The 19693-nt window shown below is 41.7% G+C and overlaps 2 protein-coding genes across 3 annotated transcripts in view; one reads left to right on the top strand and one right to left on the bottom strand.

Moving 5' to 3' along the window:
- The window catches only part of LOC115255089 (fez family zinc finger protein 1), a 249498-nt gene that overhangs the window by 22870 nt on the left and 206935 nt on the right, over positions 1 to 19693 (bottom strand). The gene's annotated exons all lie outside the window — the stretch shown is intronic.
- On the top strand, positions 4301 to 16272 carry LOC134287694 (uncharacterized). The gene is made up of 2 exons (XM_062850204.1): positions 4301 to 7775; positions 7842 to 16272. Exon 2 carries the CDS (start codon positions 8194 to 8196, stop codon positions 14164 to 14166), a length of 5973 nt encoding a protein of 1990 aa, XP_062706188.1. The 5' UTR covers positions 4301 to 7775; positions 7842 to 8193; the 3' UTR covers positions 14167 to 16272.

A 19693-nucleotide genomic window follows, 5' to 3' on the forward strand; every position in this document is an offset into this window, starting at 1 on the left:
GACATTTATTGAGCGGTTTCATCAAAAGTTCCATCAGTACTTTTGTCTGCAATTTCTGTTGACATTGTTCAAGAGATTCCTGCAAAAGTTTCTCTATGGATTTTTTCCAGGAATCTTATCAGAAATTTCTTTGGGGCTACCTCCAGAGTTTCTCCAAAAATTTCTCAAGATTTTTATAGGAATTGAGGTGGTACTTGAGATTTTTTTCAGATAATCTTTCATTCATTTTTCCAGAATCCATTAATTCCTCCAGAGATAACTCAGAAATCGCAGCAGGATTTTTTGTTCGGGAATTTCTTCAGAAAATTTCAAACTACTTCTTTTTGGCATCTCTAAAGGTATCGCCAAGAGTTTTTTGAGAGGTTCCTTCAGACAATCCTCTGGAATTTATTCAGAAATTACTCCAGAGATTACTAAACAAATACTGGAAGAATCCCAGTATTTGTTTATGCAATTCCTTAAAATCGTCTGGGAAAAGGCCCTGAAGGAAAATCTAAAACAATTGCTGCAGATATCTGTACAGAAATCCCAGAAGATATTTCTGACGGACAGAAGATATTTTCTTTAAAATCGTTATAGAAATTCCAGTGAACAACCCTCAACGGAGCCTTGAAGAAATCCTTGGAAGAGATTCCGAAGTAATTTCTGCAGGCTTTTTATATACATTTTTTAGAGGAACTTCTTAAAACTTCAATGAAAGAAGATTTGACGTAATCCTCTGCTGAAATTCCTGAAGCATCCCGAAACTCTATTTGGAGACATTCTTGAGAGAATCTCTGAAGGAATTTCTGAAGAAATATGCAGTAGAATCCCTGCGGTACTGTTGAATAAATCTACAGAGAAATATCTGAAGAAATCCCAAGGAAATACTTGAAGCAATCCTTGAAGGAATTTCTGAAGATATTCTTCGGGAAACTCTTGGTGGCATTCCTAGAATAATTTATTGAGGAAGTTTTGAGAAATTACTGAAAAAATTCTTCAATAAAAATCTTGGAGAATTTCTGAGATTACTTCTGTAGCAAACTGTGGACGTGTTCCCGGAGGAATTCCTATAGTAATGCCTGGAGAAATGACTTGCAGGAATTTCTTCTCGGATTTATTCAAAACCTCTTACAAAACATCAATGGGAAATTTTCATCGAAATCTTGCATGAATAGCTTTAGAAGCTTTTCCACGAGTTTCCTTAGAAACTATGTGCAGGGATTTCTTCAGAATTTCCCCTACATTTAATTTCCTTCTACATTTAATTCTAAAATTCTTCTAGAGATTATTTTACAAAATTCTTCACGGATTTCTGCAATTCTTCCGGAGGTTTTTCTTCAGAAACTTCTTTTGATATTAAAAAAAATGAAAGGATTCCTTCGAAAATCCTCAAGTTATTTATTCTGAACTGTCTAGAAGGAAATACTTGAGAGATATCTTGAGAAATTCCGGAAATTCCTTTAGAAATTTCGCCGTGGTTTCATTCAGGAGTTCCTTATAGGATTTGTTTTGCAATATGTCCCCTAAGGATTCATTCGGAAATATTCTTCAGGGATCACTTCAGCAACACATTCCACAAGAGATTCTTCCAGAAGCTTGACAACATTTTTTCGAGGATATCTGGATTTGATTGCTCCAAAAATTTCTCCAGGAATTTTTACCAAATTCATACAGAGCTACATTCTGGAATTCCTTCAGAAATTCGTCTAGATATTTTTTTTATCAAAAATTACTTCAAGATTTTTTTTAGAAACTCCTTAAGTACTTTCTTAACAATTTCTTGCTGTTTTTATTTTCAGAAAATCGCAAAGCATCTTCAAAAATGCCTCTTGATATTTTTCAAGAAATAACAAATTCCTTCAGAATATCCACCAGAATCAGGGTCTCTAGTTAGCCTAGTGGTTAAGGCTATGGATCGTCAATCCGGAGACGGCGGGTTTGATTCCCGTTCCGGTCGGGAAAATTTTCTCGACTCCCTCGGCATAGTGTATCATTGTACTTGCCTCACAATATACACATTCAGGAGGGTAAAAAAGCCCTTCAATTAATAACTAACACTAATTTGAAGCGAGGCAGGCCAAGTCCCAGTTGGGGTGTACAGCCATGAAGAAATTGAAGAAGAAAATTCAACGGGTTTTCTCCCAAAATTTTCACAAAACATTATTTCAGAAAATCTTGCATTGATTGCTTCAAAAAATCTTCTGTAGCCCACATATTTTTTTTAGAATTTCAGAAATTCTTTCGTATGTATTACAGAAAATCCTTCATAAAGTCCTTCTTCCAGTCCACCAGGAATTTTATTGGAAATTTCTCCAGGTATTCTTCAAGCAATTCGTTCATGGATTATTTGAAAAACACATCCAAGGATTCATTCGTAAACTTTCGTCGGTTATTGCTTGGGATTTTTTTTCAGAAATTAATTCAAAAAAATCTACTGAGGAGCCCTCCAGAAGTTTGACAAAGTAAATGTTTTGGACATCTTGAAATTATTGCTTCTAAATCTCCAAGCATTCGTCCAGAAATTCCCACTGGATTTTCAAATGGCTTCTTCTGAAAATTGGATGTATGTCTTCATAATTTTATCCACGAATGTTTTCAGAAACTTCTTGAGGGTGTTCTTAAAAATTCTTCTGGAAACTGCTCACGAAATTTTTCGGAAGTTTCTCTAAGGAAACCATGATTGTTTTTTCCGATATTGCTTTAGGAATTACTGTAAAAAATCCCACAGCCATTTCTTCCGAAATCCTTCCAGCTAGGCTTTCAGAAATTTTCCAAGGAATGCTTCAGAAATTACAGAAATCACCAGAGGAATTCCAAGAGGGAATCCCAAAGGAATATCAGAAGAAATCCTCTCAGGAATTTTAGGAGAAATCCTTGAATGAAGAACCCCGTAGAACCAACCCCAAAAGGTATTTCCGAAGGAATTCCAAGAGGATAGAATCCCAGGACAAATTCTCGAAGAAATTCTAGGAGAAAACCTCGAAGGAATTCTTGGAGGAATTCCGGGAAAAATTTCATGAAGGAATCCCCGGAGAAATTTCAAGAAGGAATACCCGGAGGAATTCTGTGAGGTGTTCCGAAGGTATCGCCAAAGGAACTCCAAGAGAAAATCCCGAAGCAATTCCAGGAGGAATCTCCTAAGAAAGTCTATGAGGAATCTCCGAAAAAAAAAACGAGAGAAATCCCAAGGGGAAACACCGAATCAATTCTGGGAGGAATTTCCAAAGAAATTCCAAGCGGAATCCTCAAAAGTTTTTCATGAGGAAACCCCGAAGGAATTCCAAGAGGAATCCCCATTAGAAGTCCAGATAGAAAGAACTTCAATCTCTTGAAAGACGTCCAGGAGGAATCCCTCAAAATATAGAGAAATTCCTGCAGGAATCCCAGGAGGAATCTCCGATGGATTTCCAGGCGGAATCCTTGAAGGAATTTAAGTGAAATTCCCCGAAGGGAATCTTTCCAAGTAGGGAGGAATTTGCAGGAGGTATCCCCTAAAGAATTACTGGAGAAATTCCAGAAGGAAATCCTGGAGGAATACTTGAAGAAACTCCATGAAAGATTCCTCAATAATATTCTGGAAATATATACCTGATTATAATCCTAAGAAATTTCCTGAATGAGCTTCTGGAGAAATCTCTGATAGAGGCATCCTCTTGGAAAAATCTTTATCTCAATCTTCAATGTGAAGAGTCCCAGAAGTGATCCCTGGAATAACTTGTGAAAGAATCCCTAAAGGAACTTCTCGAGGAATCCCCTTAAGGGATATCCTTAAGAAATCTTAGAAAAAACTCTTATATAGGATTTCCTATATCTAAAGGAACTTCTGTAGGAATCCCTGAAGAAACTCAGGAGGAATCTCTGAACATCTACAAGAATCGCTGAAACTCCTGGACTAATTTCTGTAAGAACTCTTGTAGGAACTTCTAAAGAAACTTCAGAAGGAATCCCTGCAGGAACTCCTAGACTAATTTCTAAAGATCTCTTGCAGGAACTCCTGAAAAAACTTCTTACAGAATTCTTGATGGATCTCCATGAGGCATTTAGGAATCCTCCTCAAAGAATCTCTGAAGGGACTTTTGGAAATCTACCTGAGCGAACTCCTGTTGAAATAGATTCGGGAACTTCTGCAGGAATTTCTAATGAACACCTGAAGGAGCTATTAGGGAGATCCCTGAACGAACTCCTGGAGAGATAACCGAAACAACTTCTGGATAAATCTTCGATAGAACTTCTAAAAGAATCTCTAAAAAATCTCAAAGGAATTATTTAAGAAATTTCACGAGGGATGCTAGAAAGAATGCCTGTAGGAGCCCTCTATCAAACTCCCAGAATGATCCCTGGAGGATCTCCTTGAGCAATCCCTACAGAACGTCGGGAGAAATCCCTTGTTGGAATTCTAGAGGAATTTTTGAAGGATCTCCTAGAGGAATCCCAGAAGAAACTCCTGGACTAGTTCCTAAAGAAACTCCTGTAGGAATTCCTAAAGGAACTTTAGAAGGAATCCCTGGAGGAACTCGTAGACTAATCTCTAAAGGACCTCCTATAGGAATCCCTGATGGATCTTCTGAATGAATCTGTGATGTATTATATCTCTTGAAGGCAACCCTGAATCCTTCTGGAAAAATCTCTGAAGAAACTTCTGTAAATTGAATCTAATGAAAAAAAAATAATAGTTCGGAGACATTTGTATTTGAATGGACACCCTGAAATTCCATTTATTATTTTCTTCAGTGTAGTTCTTAACAAGAGTCTTATGCAAAATTTGTCTTTTTCAATTTTAATATACTAAGGTCATAACTTTAGTGATTGTTTTTTTTATTGATTTCCTCTCAATAGCATTATTTCCAAAATACGATCCGTTTTTGGATAATCTCATGATAATCTGCTAGAGAATGAATTTGACTAGCGTCTAGAACTGCAAAAGTATCCGAATATGAATCATCAATTTTCTCTTTCGCTAATTATCGTATTACATTTACAGATGAGAGAATCGATGATGAGAAATCAACTATTGCAGTCAAACTCTTATGATAGTGGTCGTGAGAATGTTTTATCTCAACTTTATGTAAACTTAATTTTGTCCATGCACTGATCACCGGCGCAAAAAATGAAAATCGTCGGCGTGGCAAACAACAGGTCTGTCCGTGATAATATTATGATGCATGCATTCAGGATTACATTCCTTTTCCTGTTCAAAATTAAGCATTAACACTCATCGTCAAACCATTAAACATCCGCTTTAAGTAAGCAATGAAATCCTGCTAATGAAAGAACGACTATACACCTATCACACGTAACGATACTCTTTCGTCATCGAAACGTCCAACCTTCCAAAAATCCATTTTCATCTCAAATCACCTGAGACGACCTAAATCAAACCGGTCCTGATTGCGCCCCGAGATCCGGATTTGATTTTGTCTCACGTTTTGGCAGCGCACCGAGAGGATCCAACGACCAGCCAGCAATCCAACAATCCACGCTTGCAACGCGCACGTTCACCACGTTATCCATCCGTCGTCGTCGTCCGTCTGTTCGTCCCGGAGTATTGATTTTTCCATTTTCACCCAACTCCCACTCCGAGGTACGACAGACAGGGCGTGTGTGTGTGTATGCGCCGGCCCGCTTTGCCATTTCCAGATTTACCCGGCAAATGTCTACCCCGTCCCAGAGCGGAAGACATCCATCCGAACGCGCCGGGGTCTCTCCGGTCGGTCGGTCGGTGTGTTTATATACCCATACATCAGACAAGCTAAACTCGTAAATGCTACACGTTCAGCCATAAATATAAAATCAGTGAAAAAATCTTGTATATTTTATCGCACATGCCTTTCACCATCCCAGGCTGTGTCAGCTTTTATCCGCCCACTGGCCGCATCCGGCTGAACCCACCATTTTCCACCCTCCCACCCACAGCGAAGGAGCCTTCAAGCTGCAATCCAAAAGCACGAACGAGATGGAACGAATCGAAGCACCAAAGAAAAAAAAACAGCAAAAATCCGAAACCTTCATTGAGATAGTTTTACCTCCTATCGTCGACGCCGCACCGCGCCGTCTTCGGTCGACTCTTGAACCCTGGCAGAAGCGTACTCTCAGCTTAATATATAACATAAACGTGAGATAATATATATTTATATTCTTCACGTGTAGCGGAACCGGGGCCCGGCTGTGTTCGCTGTCGTCGGAAAAATCGCTGGAGAAATCTTTCACCATATCACATATACACAATCTGTGTGACTGTGAATCTGGGTCCCAACTCCTCTGACTAACGATGGCCTGGGCTACGAATACGGCGGCGACAAAGACTAGGTAGGAAGGAAGACGCCATCGTGGTGCGCGACATACAATCTCTCCTATATCCGGTGACAGGCAGCGGAAGACACGACTCGGGCCCCGGCAGGTATCCCCTGAGGGGTGCTAGCAGGCGGCGAGGTGAGGGAGGGACCGAAAGGGGGAAACGACCTCGGGAAACCTCTCGGCACCGGAGTCTTTGTGCCATCGCATCATCGTTTGGAATCAGAGCTTTTATGTGCTGCTGTTGGCTGCCTCTACTTGCTGCCTCTGCTGATTGGAGTGAGCCAACGGAAAAAGCAACGAAATGGCGTGGGGAGCAAAAAAGCAGAACTGATAGCAGCGTGGTCGTCATCGTCATCCAGTTCGGAGTCGTCATTTTATCTAGTTTGGTGATTCCGAGTGGTAGGGTTGGCGTTAACCGGAAACGATGGAATTTACCGGTGGAAAAAGGGGTATTTTAAGAGCAAGAATGTTTTGAATCGATTGTTTGTCTCTTTTATTTATAACTCATTTCAGTTGCTTCATATTCAAATGTGATGCTCGGCAAACTTGCCTACAATTATCACAAACGACACTATATTCTAACCGTCCCATTTATGGCGCGAGAGTGCAAATATTACCTAGGATATTTTAACCAATAGTGGCCACCTTAGTAGCTGAAATAACCTCTGGTCGTAAAAACAATACCAACCAAAAGTTCGAATAAAACAGTATATTTGGGCTTAGTCAGCTGCTATTCGAAGAAAGATTAATAGCAATCTATACAACTCACTTTTTAAATAATTCACCGAGCTGGAGGTCACACAATGTACAATTGTGACGCTGTAAGGAATGCTATTCAGTTCAAAATTAAGTTGAAATAAAAAAAAATGCTGTTAGTCCTCAAAAATAATTTCCGATTAAGAGACATTACTTTGTGGAATCCAAATTGACTAATACAGTAAGGACCAGATTTTTTTTTAAACTTAACCACTTAAGGCGATACTAGAAGCATTTCCTGACTGTACCCGGCAAACTTTGTCTTGCCTACTGCGTTTTTTTACGTTTCTAGTTTCTAGTCAAGTACCCGGTCAAAATGCATGGAAGATCAATTTTCAAAAACTCTCTGTTTTTTCATGTTGTTTGCCTCATAAACCTTCCTTGGGTGAAAACTAACAGAACAAAACTAAGATAACCAAAATCGGACCTTCCGTTCACAAGTTATGCGCGGTCCCACGTATGCCACTGCATTTTTATATATACAGGGTGTTATGGCAACACTGATCACCCTAAGTCGTTTGCCATATATGGAGCTCAGAACCTGGGTGAGAATCGACGTGAGTGACGGGATGTCAATCGTCTGTCACAGGATTGTCATCGCGGCAGATCGAATGTGGAATCAACGTGCTCGATGTCGTATGGCAAATTATTTTGTTAGCAGAATTATCGGTTTACTATTGATAGTGATTAAGATAACGATTGTTTTTTAATAGTTCCATGGCAAAGTGCGTGAAATAACCGTGGTACGCATGGGTAATGATGCTAGGGGTTTTTTGATATCGTTTATTATAATGAACTTAGTTCCGTAGGTTATGAAAGGCTATAGCTATTGCCATCCACTATTTGCTTCTTAGATCCGGTCGAACGGCTAACCGTTGACCAAACTTTCTGAACTAGCGAAATCACGGCAAGGTATTTGATGAACTCAACAGTGAAATCTTGAACTCAATAAATATAATTATAGAAATCAGGACCTACACGGGGCTCGCCATTGAAGGCAAACGAGAAGTTTATACGGAACGGTAGAAGACCATGTAAGGGAATGCAATTTTATGTCTTTTCTAATGCATATAACTAAAGATGAATATATTTCAGCTTTGAGCTGCTGTCGAGAAACTCCGCTGCTACTTAGATATTCACCAATCCGAACATTTCTCAAAGATGAGCGAGGATGCCGCTACCCATAATTGCGGAGCCTGTAGGAAACCCGATTCTGCCGATGCGGGCATGGTAGCATGTGATGATTGCTGCGTCTGGTTTCACTACTCTTGTGCCGGAGTATCACCCGGAGTTGCAGACCGATCCTGGAAATGTAAAACCTGCCTTGCACCTCTCGGGACGACACCACTCAACACCGGAGCGAGCAAGAAGAACGCTAAAACCGCCCCTGCTGGTAAAAGGGGTGAGGATGGTAAAAGTGTTCGCAGCAATGTAGGTGCTAAAGCAGGTAAGAACGGTGCTAGGAACGCCCCTCCGCCAAACGGTGCCGATTTTAACCCGAAGGACCCAGCAAAGGAAGTCGGCATAGCGAAGTCAGTGAGAACCACTTCGTCGAACGCCAGATTACAAGCGCAGTTGACCTTACAGCGCTTGGAGGAAGAAGCCTTGCTGGAGAAACGTAAGATGGATGAAGAGCGAAGGCAGTTGGAAGAGGAAAGAGCCTTGATGGAGAAGGAGCGAGCAATTCGCAGCAGAGAAATTGCGGCTCAAGAAAAATACATTCAAGCGAAATTTGAACTAGAAACGCGCCTTGCCGAAGAAGACGGTAGTGCCCGTCTCAGTGTCGCAGCCGGCCCGGCAAAAGTTCACGATTGGCTAAAAGCGAATCAGATGCAGCTTGGTGCAGGTTTAAAGGTCCCGGAGGACGAAAAGGAACCAAAGCCGGTCGAAAGCCTGAAGGTCCCAATACAAGACTACGATCTACGTTCTGAATCAAGTCCGAAACTGTCAGTGATCCACGATTTCGTTCCTGAACAACGGAACCTCGTAGGAAGAGCCGAACGTGGAGAAGAATTGGAAGACGATGGTCAGTGTTTTCGCCAAGGAATCCCGAGTTTCGCTGGTTCAGTTGCTAGAAGTGTACCGAGGGAGGTAGGGCCCACAGCCGAGCAGCTCTCGGCGCGACAGATTTGGCCAAAGAAATTACCGAGTTTTTCGGGAGACCCCGAAGATTGGCCACTATTCTATAGCAGTTACGAAACGGGAAACACTGCTTGTGGATTTTCAAATATCGAAAACCTGATTCGATTACGAGAGTGCCTTCGCGGACCGGCTCGAGAAGCGGTTCTGACAAAGCTGATGTTTCCTCACAGTGTCCCCTCGATTATTGAAACACTACGCCGTTTGTATGGAAGGCCAGAGCTACTCGTGAAAAACCTTCTACAGAAAGTGCGACGTTTGGAGACACCTAAACCGGAACGGCTTGACACTTTGATGGCCTTCGGGATGGCCGTTAATCAACTGTGCGACCACCTAGAAGCGGCCAATCTACAAGGTCATCTGTTCAACCCAACGCTTCTCGAAGAACTGGTGGAGAAATTACCGGCGACCGTGAAACTGGAATGGGTTCGGTTCAAAAGGATGTATAGGCACCCATCGCTTAAGGAGTTTGGCGAATTCATGGAGACATTGGTAGCCGATGCTAGTGAAGTTACCACTCTAGTTCAACCGAAGCCAGGAGCTTCTAAATTGGACAAACTACCGCGCCGGGAGAAAGGACAAGTCTTCACCCATGTTTCGTCGTCGGTTGAGAGCAATACCGAAAGGCAGCCCTGTCCCATATGCGGCGGAACAGACCATCGAGTTCGGAACTGTGAGAAGTTCAAGCAAATGGACGTGGAAAGCAGGATAAAGGCTGTAGAACGATGGAAACTATGTGGAGTGTGTCTCCATGACCATGGAAAGTGGAGATGCCGTACGAAGATCCGCTGTGACGTCTCCGGTTGCCAAGGACGCCACCATCCGTTGCTGCACAGATCGGTCACGCCGGTACAGGGAGTCACACAAGTTCATGAGCGGTTGAACAAATCTGTTCTCTTCAGAATCATACCGCTGACACTTCATCACGGTTCTCGGAGCTACGACACGTATGCATTTTTGGATGAAGGATCCAATATGACACTAGTGGAGGCTGACTTGATCCGAGAGCTAGGTATCGAAGGTGTACCGGAACCGCTCGAACTAAAATGGACTTCGGACATCGGGCGAATCGAGTATGCATCGCGACGCGCTGATATTATCGTCACGGGCAAAGGGCCGACAAATTGCTACCGTTTGAACTCAGCCCACACTGTGGACTGCCTCAATCTACCACGTCAGAGTCTATCGATCGAGGAGTTGCACGAACGTTATCCGTATCTACGAGATGTTCCCGTGACGTCGTACGAGATGGCCGTCCCTCGAGTTCTCATTGGACTGGACAACATCGAACTGTTTTCTCCTCTAGAATCTCGGACAGGCGGATCTGATGGACCGATAGCGGTTAGGTGCCTACTTGGATGGACAATCTACGGACCGGTCGCGATCGGATCTGTTACACCCGGCGTCGTCAGCGTACATAGATGTGGTTGTAATGAGGATATAGATCTGAATGAAATGGTTCGTAAGCAGTACGTGCTTGAAGATGCTGGAATTTCGCCTTTTCCGTTGCCGGAACCTACAGAGGAGAAGCGCGCCCGAGAGATCTTGGAGCGCACTACGGTTAAAGTCAACGGGCAATATGAAACTGGGCTCCTATGGAAGACGGACGATATAACACTGCCGGACAGCCGGCCGATGGCCTTCTCCAGATTGCGAAGTTTGGAGGCAAAGTTAATGAAAGACCCCGAATTGCGATCGAATGTGCACAACCAAATCAACGAGTACCTCCGTAAGGGATACGCACATAAGGCCACTGAAGAAGAGCTCGCTGCAATGAATGAACAACAGGTATGGTTTTTGCCGCTGAATGTGGTGACCCACCCGAGGAAGCCCGACAAGAAACGTCTAGTTTGGGATGCTGCGGCTCGCGTGAACGGCGTTTCACTCAATTCACAACTGTTGAAAGGGCCGGACCAACTCGTTACATTACCCTCCGTTATCTGCAAGTTTCGAGAACGCAGCATTGGATTCGGAGGGGACGTGAGGGAAATGTTTCATCAGCTGAAGATGAGGCAATCCGACAAGCGTTTCCAGCTGTTCCTCTTCAGATTCGACACCAGTAAACCACCTGACGTGTATATGATGGACGTCGCGACCTTCGGAGCAACATGCTCCCCATGCTCTGCATTGTACGTCATGAGATTGAACGCCGATAGCTGCAAAGAAGAGTTCCCGGCCGCTTGTGATGCCATAAAAGAGAAAACATACATGGATGACTATTATGACAGCCTCAATACGCCGGAGGAGGCTGGGATGCGAGCCTTACAAGTGAGGGAAGTTCATGCACGAGCCGGTTTTGAGATGAGGAATTGGGTGAGCAACAGTCCCAAGGTCCTCGAAATGCTCGGAGAAACGGTGGAGATGAAATCGCTCCCAATCACGGCGGATAAGCAGACAGCTGAGAGAGTGCTAGGCATGACCTGGGAGCCTACCGAGGATGTCTTCCTGTTTTCAGTTGATCTGCACGAACATTTGATGGATTACGTCTTAGGGAATCGACGTCCGACTAAAAGAACAGCGTTACGGTGCATTATGAGCTTCTTTGATCCGCTCGGACTCTTGTCACCATACCTTATCCATGGGAAGGTTATAATGCAAGATCTATGGCGCGCTGGTATTGATTGGGATACGGATGTAGGAGAAAGTGAGTTCGCCAAATGGACGGAATGGACCAAAATTCTTCCGAAATTGAACAGCATCAAAGTGCCTCGATGCTATTTTGAGCAAGTACGACCCGAGGACCTTTCGCAGCTGCAGCTGCACGTGTTCACAGACGCTAGTGAGCAAGCATACGGGTGTGCAGCATATTTGCGATCCGTTTCAGAGGGAAAAGTGCGGTGCATTCTAGTCATGGGCAAGAGCAAAGTAGCCCCGCTCAAAGCCCTATCAATCCCTCGAATGGAACTACAGGCAGCGGTTCTTGGATCGAGGCTTTTGGACAGCATTTGTTCCAACCACACGTTGAAGATTACAGACCGCTATATGTGGACGGATTCCAGCACCGTGCTCAGCTGGATTCATGCTGATCATCGGAAGTTCAAGCCATACGTCGCACATCGTGTGGGGGAGATTCTTTCCCTTACTCAACCCGACCAATGGCACTGGGTCGCATCACGAAACAACGTCGCGGACTGCTTAACGAAGTGGTGCAAAGATTCGGAGCCTGCCTCGGATAGCAGGTGGTTCAACGGACCGAACTTCCTCTACGATCCGGAAGATAGTTGGCTGACTAAGGACATCGGTCCATCAAGAGCAGATGAAGAGTTGAGACCATGTTTTGTTCTGCACCACACCACCGCATCAAGCTGTATAATCGATGTTAGCCGCTTTTCCAGATGGGAGACAATACTTCGAACCGTAGCACTCGTCAAGCGGTTCATCTCCAACTGCCAACGACGCCTACGGGGGCTTCCGTTAGAAGCTGTGAACGTCACTGAAAACGTACTGAAATCTGTGATTCGGACAACACCTGCGCTCAAAGTACCATTACGGCAAAAGGAATATGTGGATGCAGAAAACCTATTGTTTCGGATCGCACAAACGGATAGCTACCCGGATGAGACGGAGATACTGCTGAATAACCGAGATAAACCTAGTGACAAATGGCTAAACTTGGAAAAGTCAAGCGCACTTTTCAAATTATCGCCGTTCGTGGATGAATTCGGGGTTCTGAGAGTAGAAGGGCGTACCGCTCATGCCATGTACGCCGCATTCGACGCCCGTTTCCCAGTTATAATGCCGAAAAACCATCCTCTTACTGTACTACTTCTGAACCACTACCATCGTCGCTACGGACATGCAAATAGAGAAACCGTAGTTAACCAGGTGCGCCAGCGGTTCGAGATTTCACATCTACGTACTACAATCGACAAAGCGGTTAAAGGTTGTCAGTGGTGTAAAATCAACAAATGCAAGCCGCAACCGCCGAGAATGGCTCCCCTACCGGAACAGCGTCTGACACCGTATATCCGACCTTTCAGCTATGTAGGTTTGGACTACCTAGGTCCGCTGGAAGTTGCAGTAGGAAGGCGTAGGGAGAAAAGATATGTGGCAGTGTTCACTTGTCTCGTTGTCCGCGCAGTCCACCTCGAAGTTGTCCACGATTTATCCACACCATCCTGTATAATGGCGATTAGGAGATTCGTTCGCAGAAGGGGTTCGCCTGTGGAAATATTTTCCGACAACGGAACCAACTTTGTTGGTGCTAGTCGGATATTAGCAGACCAGATAAGGAGAATTCACGTCGACTGTGCGGATACGTTTACGGACGCTAGCACCAAGTGGACCTTTAATCCTCCTGGGGCACCCCACATGGGTGGCGCCTGGGAGCGCATGGTGAGAAGCGTAAAAGAAGCTATGCGAGCCTTGGACGATGGAAGAAAGCTTAACGATGAAATTTTGTTAACCGTTTTGGCGGAAGCGGAAAGCTTCATAAATTCACGGCCTCTTACATATATGCCCCAGGAGTCAGGGGGTACTGAAGCACTAACACCGAATCATTTTATTTTCGGAAGCTCATCAGGTGCTCACAACCCGTTAAGGACCCCAGTGGATTTGGCCGAGGCTCTTCGTAACAGCTATAAGCGATCGCAGTATTTGTCTGATGCCGTTTGGGACCGATGGTTAAAGGAATATTTTCCAACAGTCAACAAAAGGTCTAAATGGTTTTGCGACACAACGCCGGTGAAGGTCGGCGACTTAGTCTACGTGACGGAAGGCAAGAGAAGAACTTGGGTTCGTGGCAAGGTGGAAGAATTGATTACCAACAAGGACGGAAGGGTACGCCAGGTCATTGTGAAGACAGCATCAGGGACGTTCAAACGGCCAGTAGTGAAACTGGCAGTAATGGAGATTTTGAATGATGGTGAATCCAGAGCAAGCCATCCGGAGATTCCACCGGATTCACGGGAAGGGGAATGTTATGGCAACACTGATCACCCTAAGTCGTTTGCCATATATGGAGCTCAGAACCTGGGTGAGAATCGACGTGAGTGACGGGATGTCAATCGTCTGTCACAGGATTGTCATCGCGGCAGATCGAATGTGGAATCAACGTGCTCGATGTCGTATGGCAAATTATTTTGTTAGCAGAATTATCGGTTTACTATTGATAGTGATTAAGATAACGATTGTTTTTTAATAGTTCCATGGCAAAGTGCGTGAAATAACCGTGGTACGCATGGGTAATGATGCTAGGGGTTTTTTGATATCGTTTATTATAATGAACTTAGTTCCGTAGGTTATGAAAGGCTATAGCTATTGCCATCCACTATTTGCTTCTTAGATCCGGTCGAACGGCTAACCGTTGACCAAACTTTCTGAACTAGCGAAATCACGGCAAGGTATTTGATGAACTCAACAGTGAAATCTTGAACTCAATAAATATAATTATAGAAATCAGGACCTACACGGGGCTCGCCATTGAAGGCAAACGAGAAGTTTATACGGAACGGTAGAAGACCATGTAAGGGAATGCAATTTTATGTCTTTTCTAATGCATATAACTAAAGATGAATATATTTCAGCTTTGAGCTGCTGTCGAGAAACTCCGCTGCTACTTAGATATTCACCAATCCGAACACAGGGTGTTAGGTTCATGAGTGCAAACTTTTTAAAGGGTGATAGAGGACCATAAATTGTGAAAAAATTGTTCTACGCATATGGTCAAATCTCAACCGTTACGTAGTTATTGAACTCTCCATGTTTTTGACTCTCATTGCCTTAACTGGCTATAACTTTAAAATGGTCAAACTTATCGTAGTTTTTTTAGCCTTATTCGAAAGATTATTGAATTTTCTATCAAATGGCATCTTTCAACCGATTGGTTTAGTTAAATAACTAAGTTTTCTAGAGCAAATAGCTTAAAAGTTGTGTTTTTTAATTTGTTTAAGTCAATTATCTTTGCAAAATGCGTAATAAATTAAAATTCTTTCTTTGGCAAAGTTGTGGCCCCTGTTCCACTCTACAATTCGTTCCTTGACGCCATACTTCTAACTCTTATCGTTTTCTTGCAATTTTGATTTAAATGTGCGGCACAGTGCGCAAAAAGGTGCTTACCATGACGATTGCAAATTTATGATCTGAAATGCGATGTTTAAATCGAAATTGCAAGAAAACGATAAGAGATAGAAGTTTGATGTCAAAGAACGAATTGTAGAGTGAAACAGGGGCCACAACTTTGCTAAAGAAAAAAAATTAATTTATTACGCATTTTTCAAAAATAATTGACAAAAACAAATTAAAACACACAACTTTTAAGCTATTTGTTCTAGAAAACTTAGTTATTTAACTAAACCAATCGGTTGAAAGATGCCATTTGATAGAAAATTCAATAATCTTTCGAATAAGGGTAAAAAATTGCCATAAGTTTGACCATTTTAAAGTTATAGCCAGTTAAGGCAATAAGAGTCGAAAACATGGGGAGGTCAATAACTACGTAACGGTTGAGATTTGACCATATGCGTAGAACAATTTTTTTCACCATTTATGGTCCTCTATCACCCTTTAAAAAGTTTGCACTCAGGAACCTAACACCCTGTATAGATAACGAATCAAAATTTTCAAAATCGGTTTTCGTACACATGTAGAGGATGAATCAAGGTACTTCTGATTTTTTTCGTAGTGGAAAATGTTTTTCGTTTTTGCAGAAACCATTTTTGAACGAAATTTCACAAAAAATGGTTTTTGAAAAAATGGAAAACTATTTCAACACGAAAAAAAATTAAAAGATACATTGATCCATACTCTACATATGTACGAAAACCGTTTTTGAAAATATTGCTTCGTTATTTTCTAAAAAATCAAAAACTGAAAAAAATGGGAAAATGCTTCCAGTTTCGCCTTAAACTAATTTACAGCTCTTTTGTCCACTAGGGCAGTATGTGAGCGATTCTAATGTATTCTATTATGCTACTATTACTGCCCATATTCGCATAGGTGACGTAAACGCCACATAGGTCAAAATCCACTTTTTTAGCTTAACATATCCTACACCATATATAGCATATGCTCTAATTATTAAAAAAATGTGTTTGTTCTAAAACATGTGAGTATATTGAAAAGAACGTTTTGACGTAACCACCATGTGGTCGCAATACTGACGTCTGTGTACAATAAAACTTAAATCTCCCTATAAAACGTGATTAAAACCCGAAACGTGAGTTTTTGTGGCACCTGATTGATTAATGAAATAGTAAACTCATGGTTAGCCACGAGTAAAATCATTCCACAGCAAAACTACTATGAATTTTACGTTTTGTTTCAAAACCATCATTGAAACAATTCTACTGAACTGCTCCCAAGTAACACATTTATCCCCGAAGAGTCACGGCGGCGCAGGTTTTTGTTACGCAGAAGTCACTGCGACTTACTTTTAGCAAGTTAGTATTTATTTGTTAGAAGTAAGTCATAGTAACTTCTGCGTAACAAAAACCTGCGCCGCCGTGACTCTTCGATGACAAGTGTGTTACTTGGGCTGTGGCTTTTCAGTCTAACAGAAGTGAAACGGTTAGTTAGGCATAGCCGTTTTAATCCTGTTAGACTGAGAAAGCCACAACAGTTCAACATTTCTTCCCAGTCGTAAACATCCTCCAAAACTTAGATAAATTAAATCCATACTTATCTGATTAGGCGTTGGGTGTATGAGCTTTTGATGTTTACTAATTTAATTGTAAAAACTTAGTGTAGAGGAATAGTACAAGGTTATTAAAGTGAAATTAGAGTCGTAACATTTCGTAATTTGTCGAATTTGAAAAAGAGACTCGCGGGTGACACTTAATGTTTCAGTTTATCAAGTAAATCTAAAAAAAATTGTAAATATTACTAAGGTATTTCTTAATAAATAGTTACGTACAACACCATATTATGGATAAGGCATAAAATAGCCCTTTCAACATAGACTGCCTTAATTGCAAGGTTCAATGGAAGAAGCCGTTAGGATCCATCGCAGAGCCTGGGGATTAATGTTAGTTCCCATTAAACGAAATAAGAAAGCTGGTCGGCGTAAAGTCAAATTGGACTAGGCGTTTTTTTGACAGGTAAAGATAAGCCAAGGAATCATAGTATTTCAAGAAATAATACACATGCTTTGATATCCCAATTTCTTGCAGGAAATTTTCCCATAATCATTGAAAAACAGTTGGTCCGGTCTGATTTAAAGCCGACCAACTGTGAATCTTACTACGATGCCTACGCTTTATGGCACGCTCGACCGCACTATCAGATTGTTCACATTTTCAGAATGTGACGTGTTAGCTTTTTTTCTGAAACCACGGTTAATACATCTTCTTTCGAATCGGGACTGCTGCTTATCAACAAAGAATGTATTTAACGCACGAATACGGACGTTCAGCCTGAGACCCGGGTTCGATTCCCGTTCCGGTCGGGAATTTTTTTTCGACTCCCTGGGCATAGTGTATCATTGTACTTGCCTCACAATATACAAATTCATGCACTGGCAGGCAAAGGAAGCCCTTCAATTAATAACTGTGGAAGTGCTCAAAGAACACTAAGTTGAAGCGAGGCAGGCCAAGTCTCAGTGGGGACGTAGAGCCATATAGAAGAAGAAGAAGACGGACATTCCGGAAAAAAAATCTAACACGTGTTCAGAAAACGGGTACCGTAGTAGCGGATAAGTTGACGTAACAACCAGATTGCTATGACCGTTTTAGCAATCTGGTTGTTACGTCAACTTATCCGTGTAATTATTCATCAAAACGACTGAATGGTCGCATAAACTGACGTACACGTTTTTAATATGGAAAAATTACATGAAACATCTTGAAATCATTGCGGCTCACTTTTTGTAGCTGTAATCCACGAAACTGACAGATTATTTCATTCAAATAATCGGTGCATATGTAAATCCGGAAAAACATCTATAAAATCGTGTTTTCCCATCAGAGCAGACGTTGGTGGTTACATCGACTATGCGAATATGGGCAGATATCGAACTTGTGGATTTTCGCACTGCTTTCAATTATTACCCAACTAGAAAAATCTATCAAGTTTATGGCACATTGTGTTACGATGTTATAAAAAAATTCAAATTACTTTTTATGTTATAAACTAGGTGCAGGATGATGTTATAATAACTAAAATTGTAACAAATAGTACACCGGTCTAATCAAAATAATACATAACCTATTTTGTTATGATCTGATCAATATTATAACAAAATATGATTTAATATTTTAGCTTCAAGAAAACTAGTTCCTATCATATTTTGATACAATTGTACAAAATTATTTTCTGAATGTCAAGCAATTGAAACTAAATTATTTCACAATGAGTTCTTAAACAACATTTATAACATAATATGATATAATTGAGATAAAATATTTTTAAACCTCAAAGATATAAAACCTTGATTATATCACAATGAGTTATAAATATCTAGGTGGTGCGAATAGAAACGGTTTTATTTTTCAAGCTAACTAAAGCTGCTAGTACACAGGGTCAAATATTTGTCCAAAAAGAAACCAATGCTCAAACATCTTGTTTGACTCGATCGAATTTTCATTAGTGTCAAACTGATGTTGTTTCTTGAGTTTTTTTCTTGTCAAATATTTGACCCTGTGTACTACTGGCCTAACACACACCTACACACTCCCGACACACAGCTTGTAAACACGCACGAGCGTTCAATTTTCTTGCAACCACCTCTCTCAGCGCGGTTGTCAAACACGCCGTCGCGACGCTGTTCGGAAATGGTAAACATCTAGATTGAGTTTAAATAAGGGCGAAAGTAACATGAGAGAGTTCTCTTCATCGACTCTCTCTTCTGCAAATTAAAGTGACAAGATGCAAATTCAATCGAACTTTTTTACACTTAGACGCTAGATTGCATCGCAACCTAGCGATTTATGACCAAAAAATTCAACCATACTTACATCTTGTCACTTTAATCTGAAGAAGAGAGAGTCGATGAAGAGAACTCTCTCATGTTGCTTTCGCCCTTATTTAAACTCAATCTAGACATGATCAATCCACCATTATTCCGATTTTGTTATCGTGTTCAAAGTTTATTATTTTCCATTCGCGATGGAAATTTTGATGAATAGTTGTTACAAAATTAGCTAAAATAGGCTCAAAACAATGTTTATCCTTCTCTTCCCTTTCAAACGGCTTGACAGCGGCAAATGGAGATATCGTGACAACAGTTTTGATTATATCCGCAGCACCTAGATAACAATACTCTTCAATCAATCACACAAGTTCAACTAGGTTTAACATAACCTCCATCTTCAATGTTTGGCTCCCGATGTTTGGCTCCCGATGAGAGAGCATGTTGAGTCAGTCCGCGACACTCAGATAAATATCAATGTTTGCTATAATAAAGTTTTATTTTTGTTAGAATCTTCTAGTCGGAATACCCTATCATGATAGAATGATGGAGGATATTGATGTGTGGCTATTGGTTGTTCCTTTTTCCAGTTCGATTGGGGGGAGGGTTCTATTATGAGAATTCCCACAGAAATGCCCAAAGGAATTCAAAGGGGGGAAAAATCAGGAAGAATCTTTG

Source organism: Aedes albopictus, chromosome 2, assembly GCF_035046485.1.
Source record: "Aedes albopictus strain Foshan chromosome 2, AalbF5, whole genome shotgun sequence".
Lineage (NCBI taxonomy): Eukaryota > Metazoa > Arthropoda > Insecta > Diptera > Culicidae > Aedes > Aedes albopictus.

Bases quoted from the DNA above. Each gene is read 5' to 3' on its own strand.
- LOC134287694 (XM_062850204.1), top strand. From the start codon at position 8,194: ATGAGCGAGGATGCCGCTACCCATAATTGCGGAGCCTGTAGGAAACCC.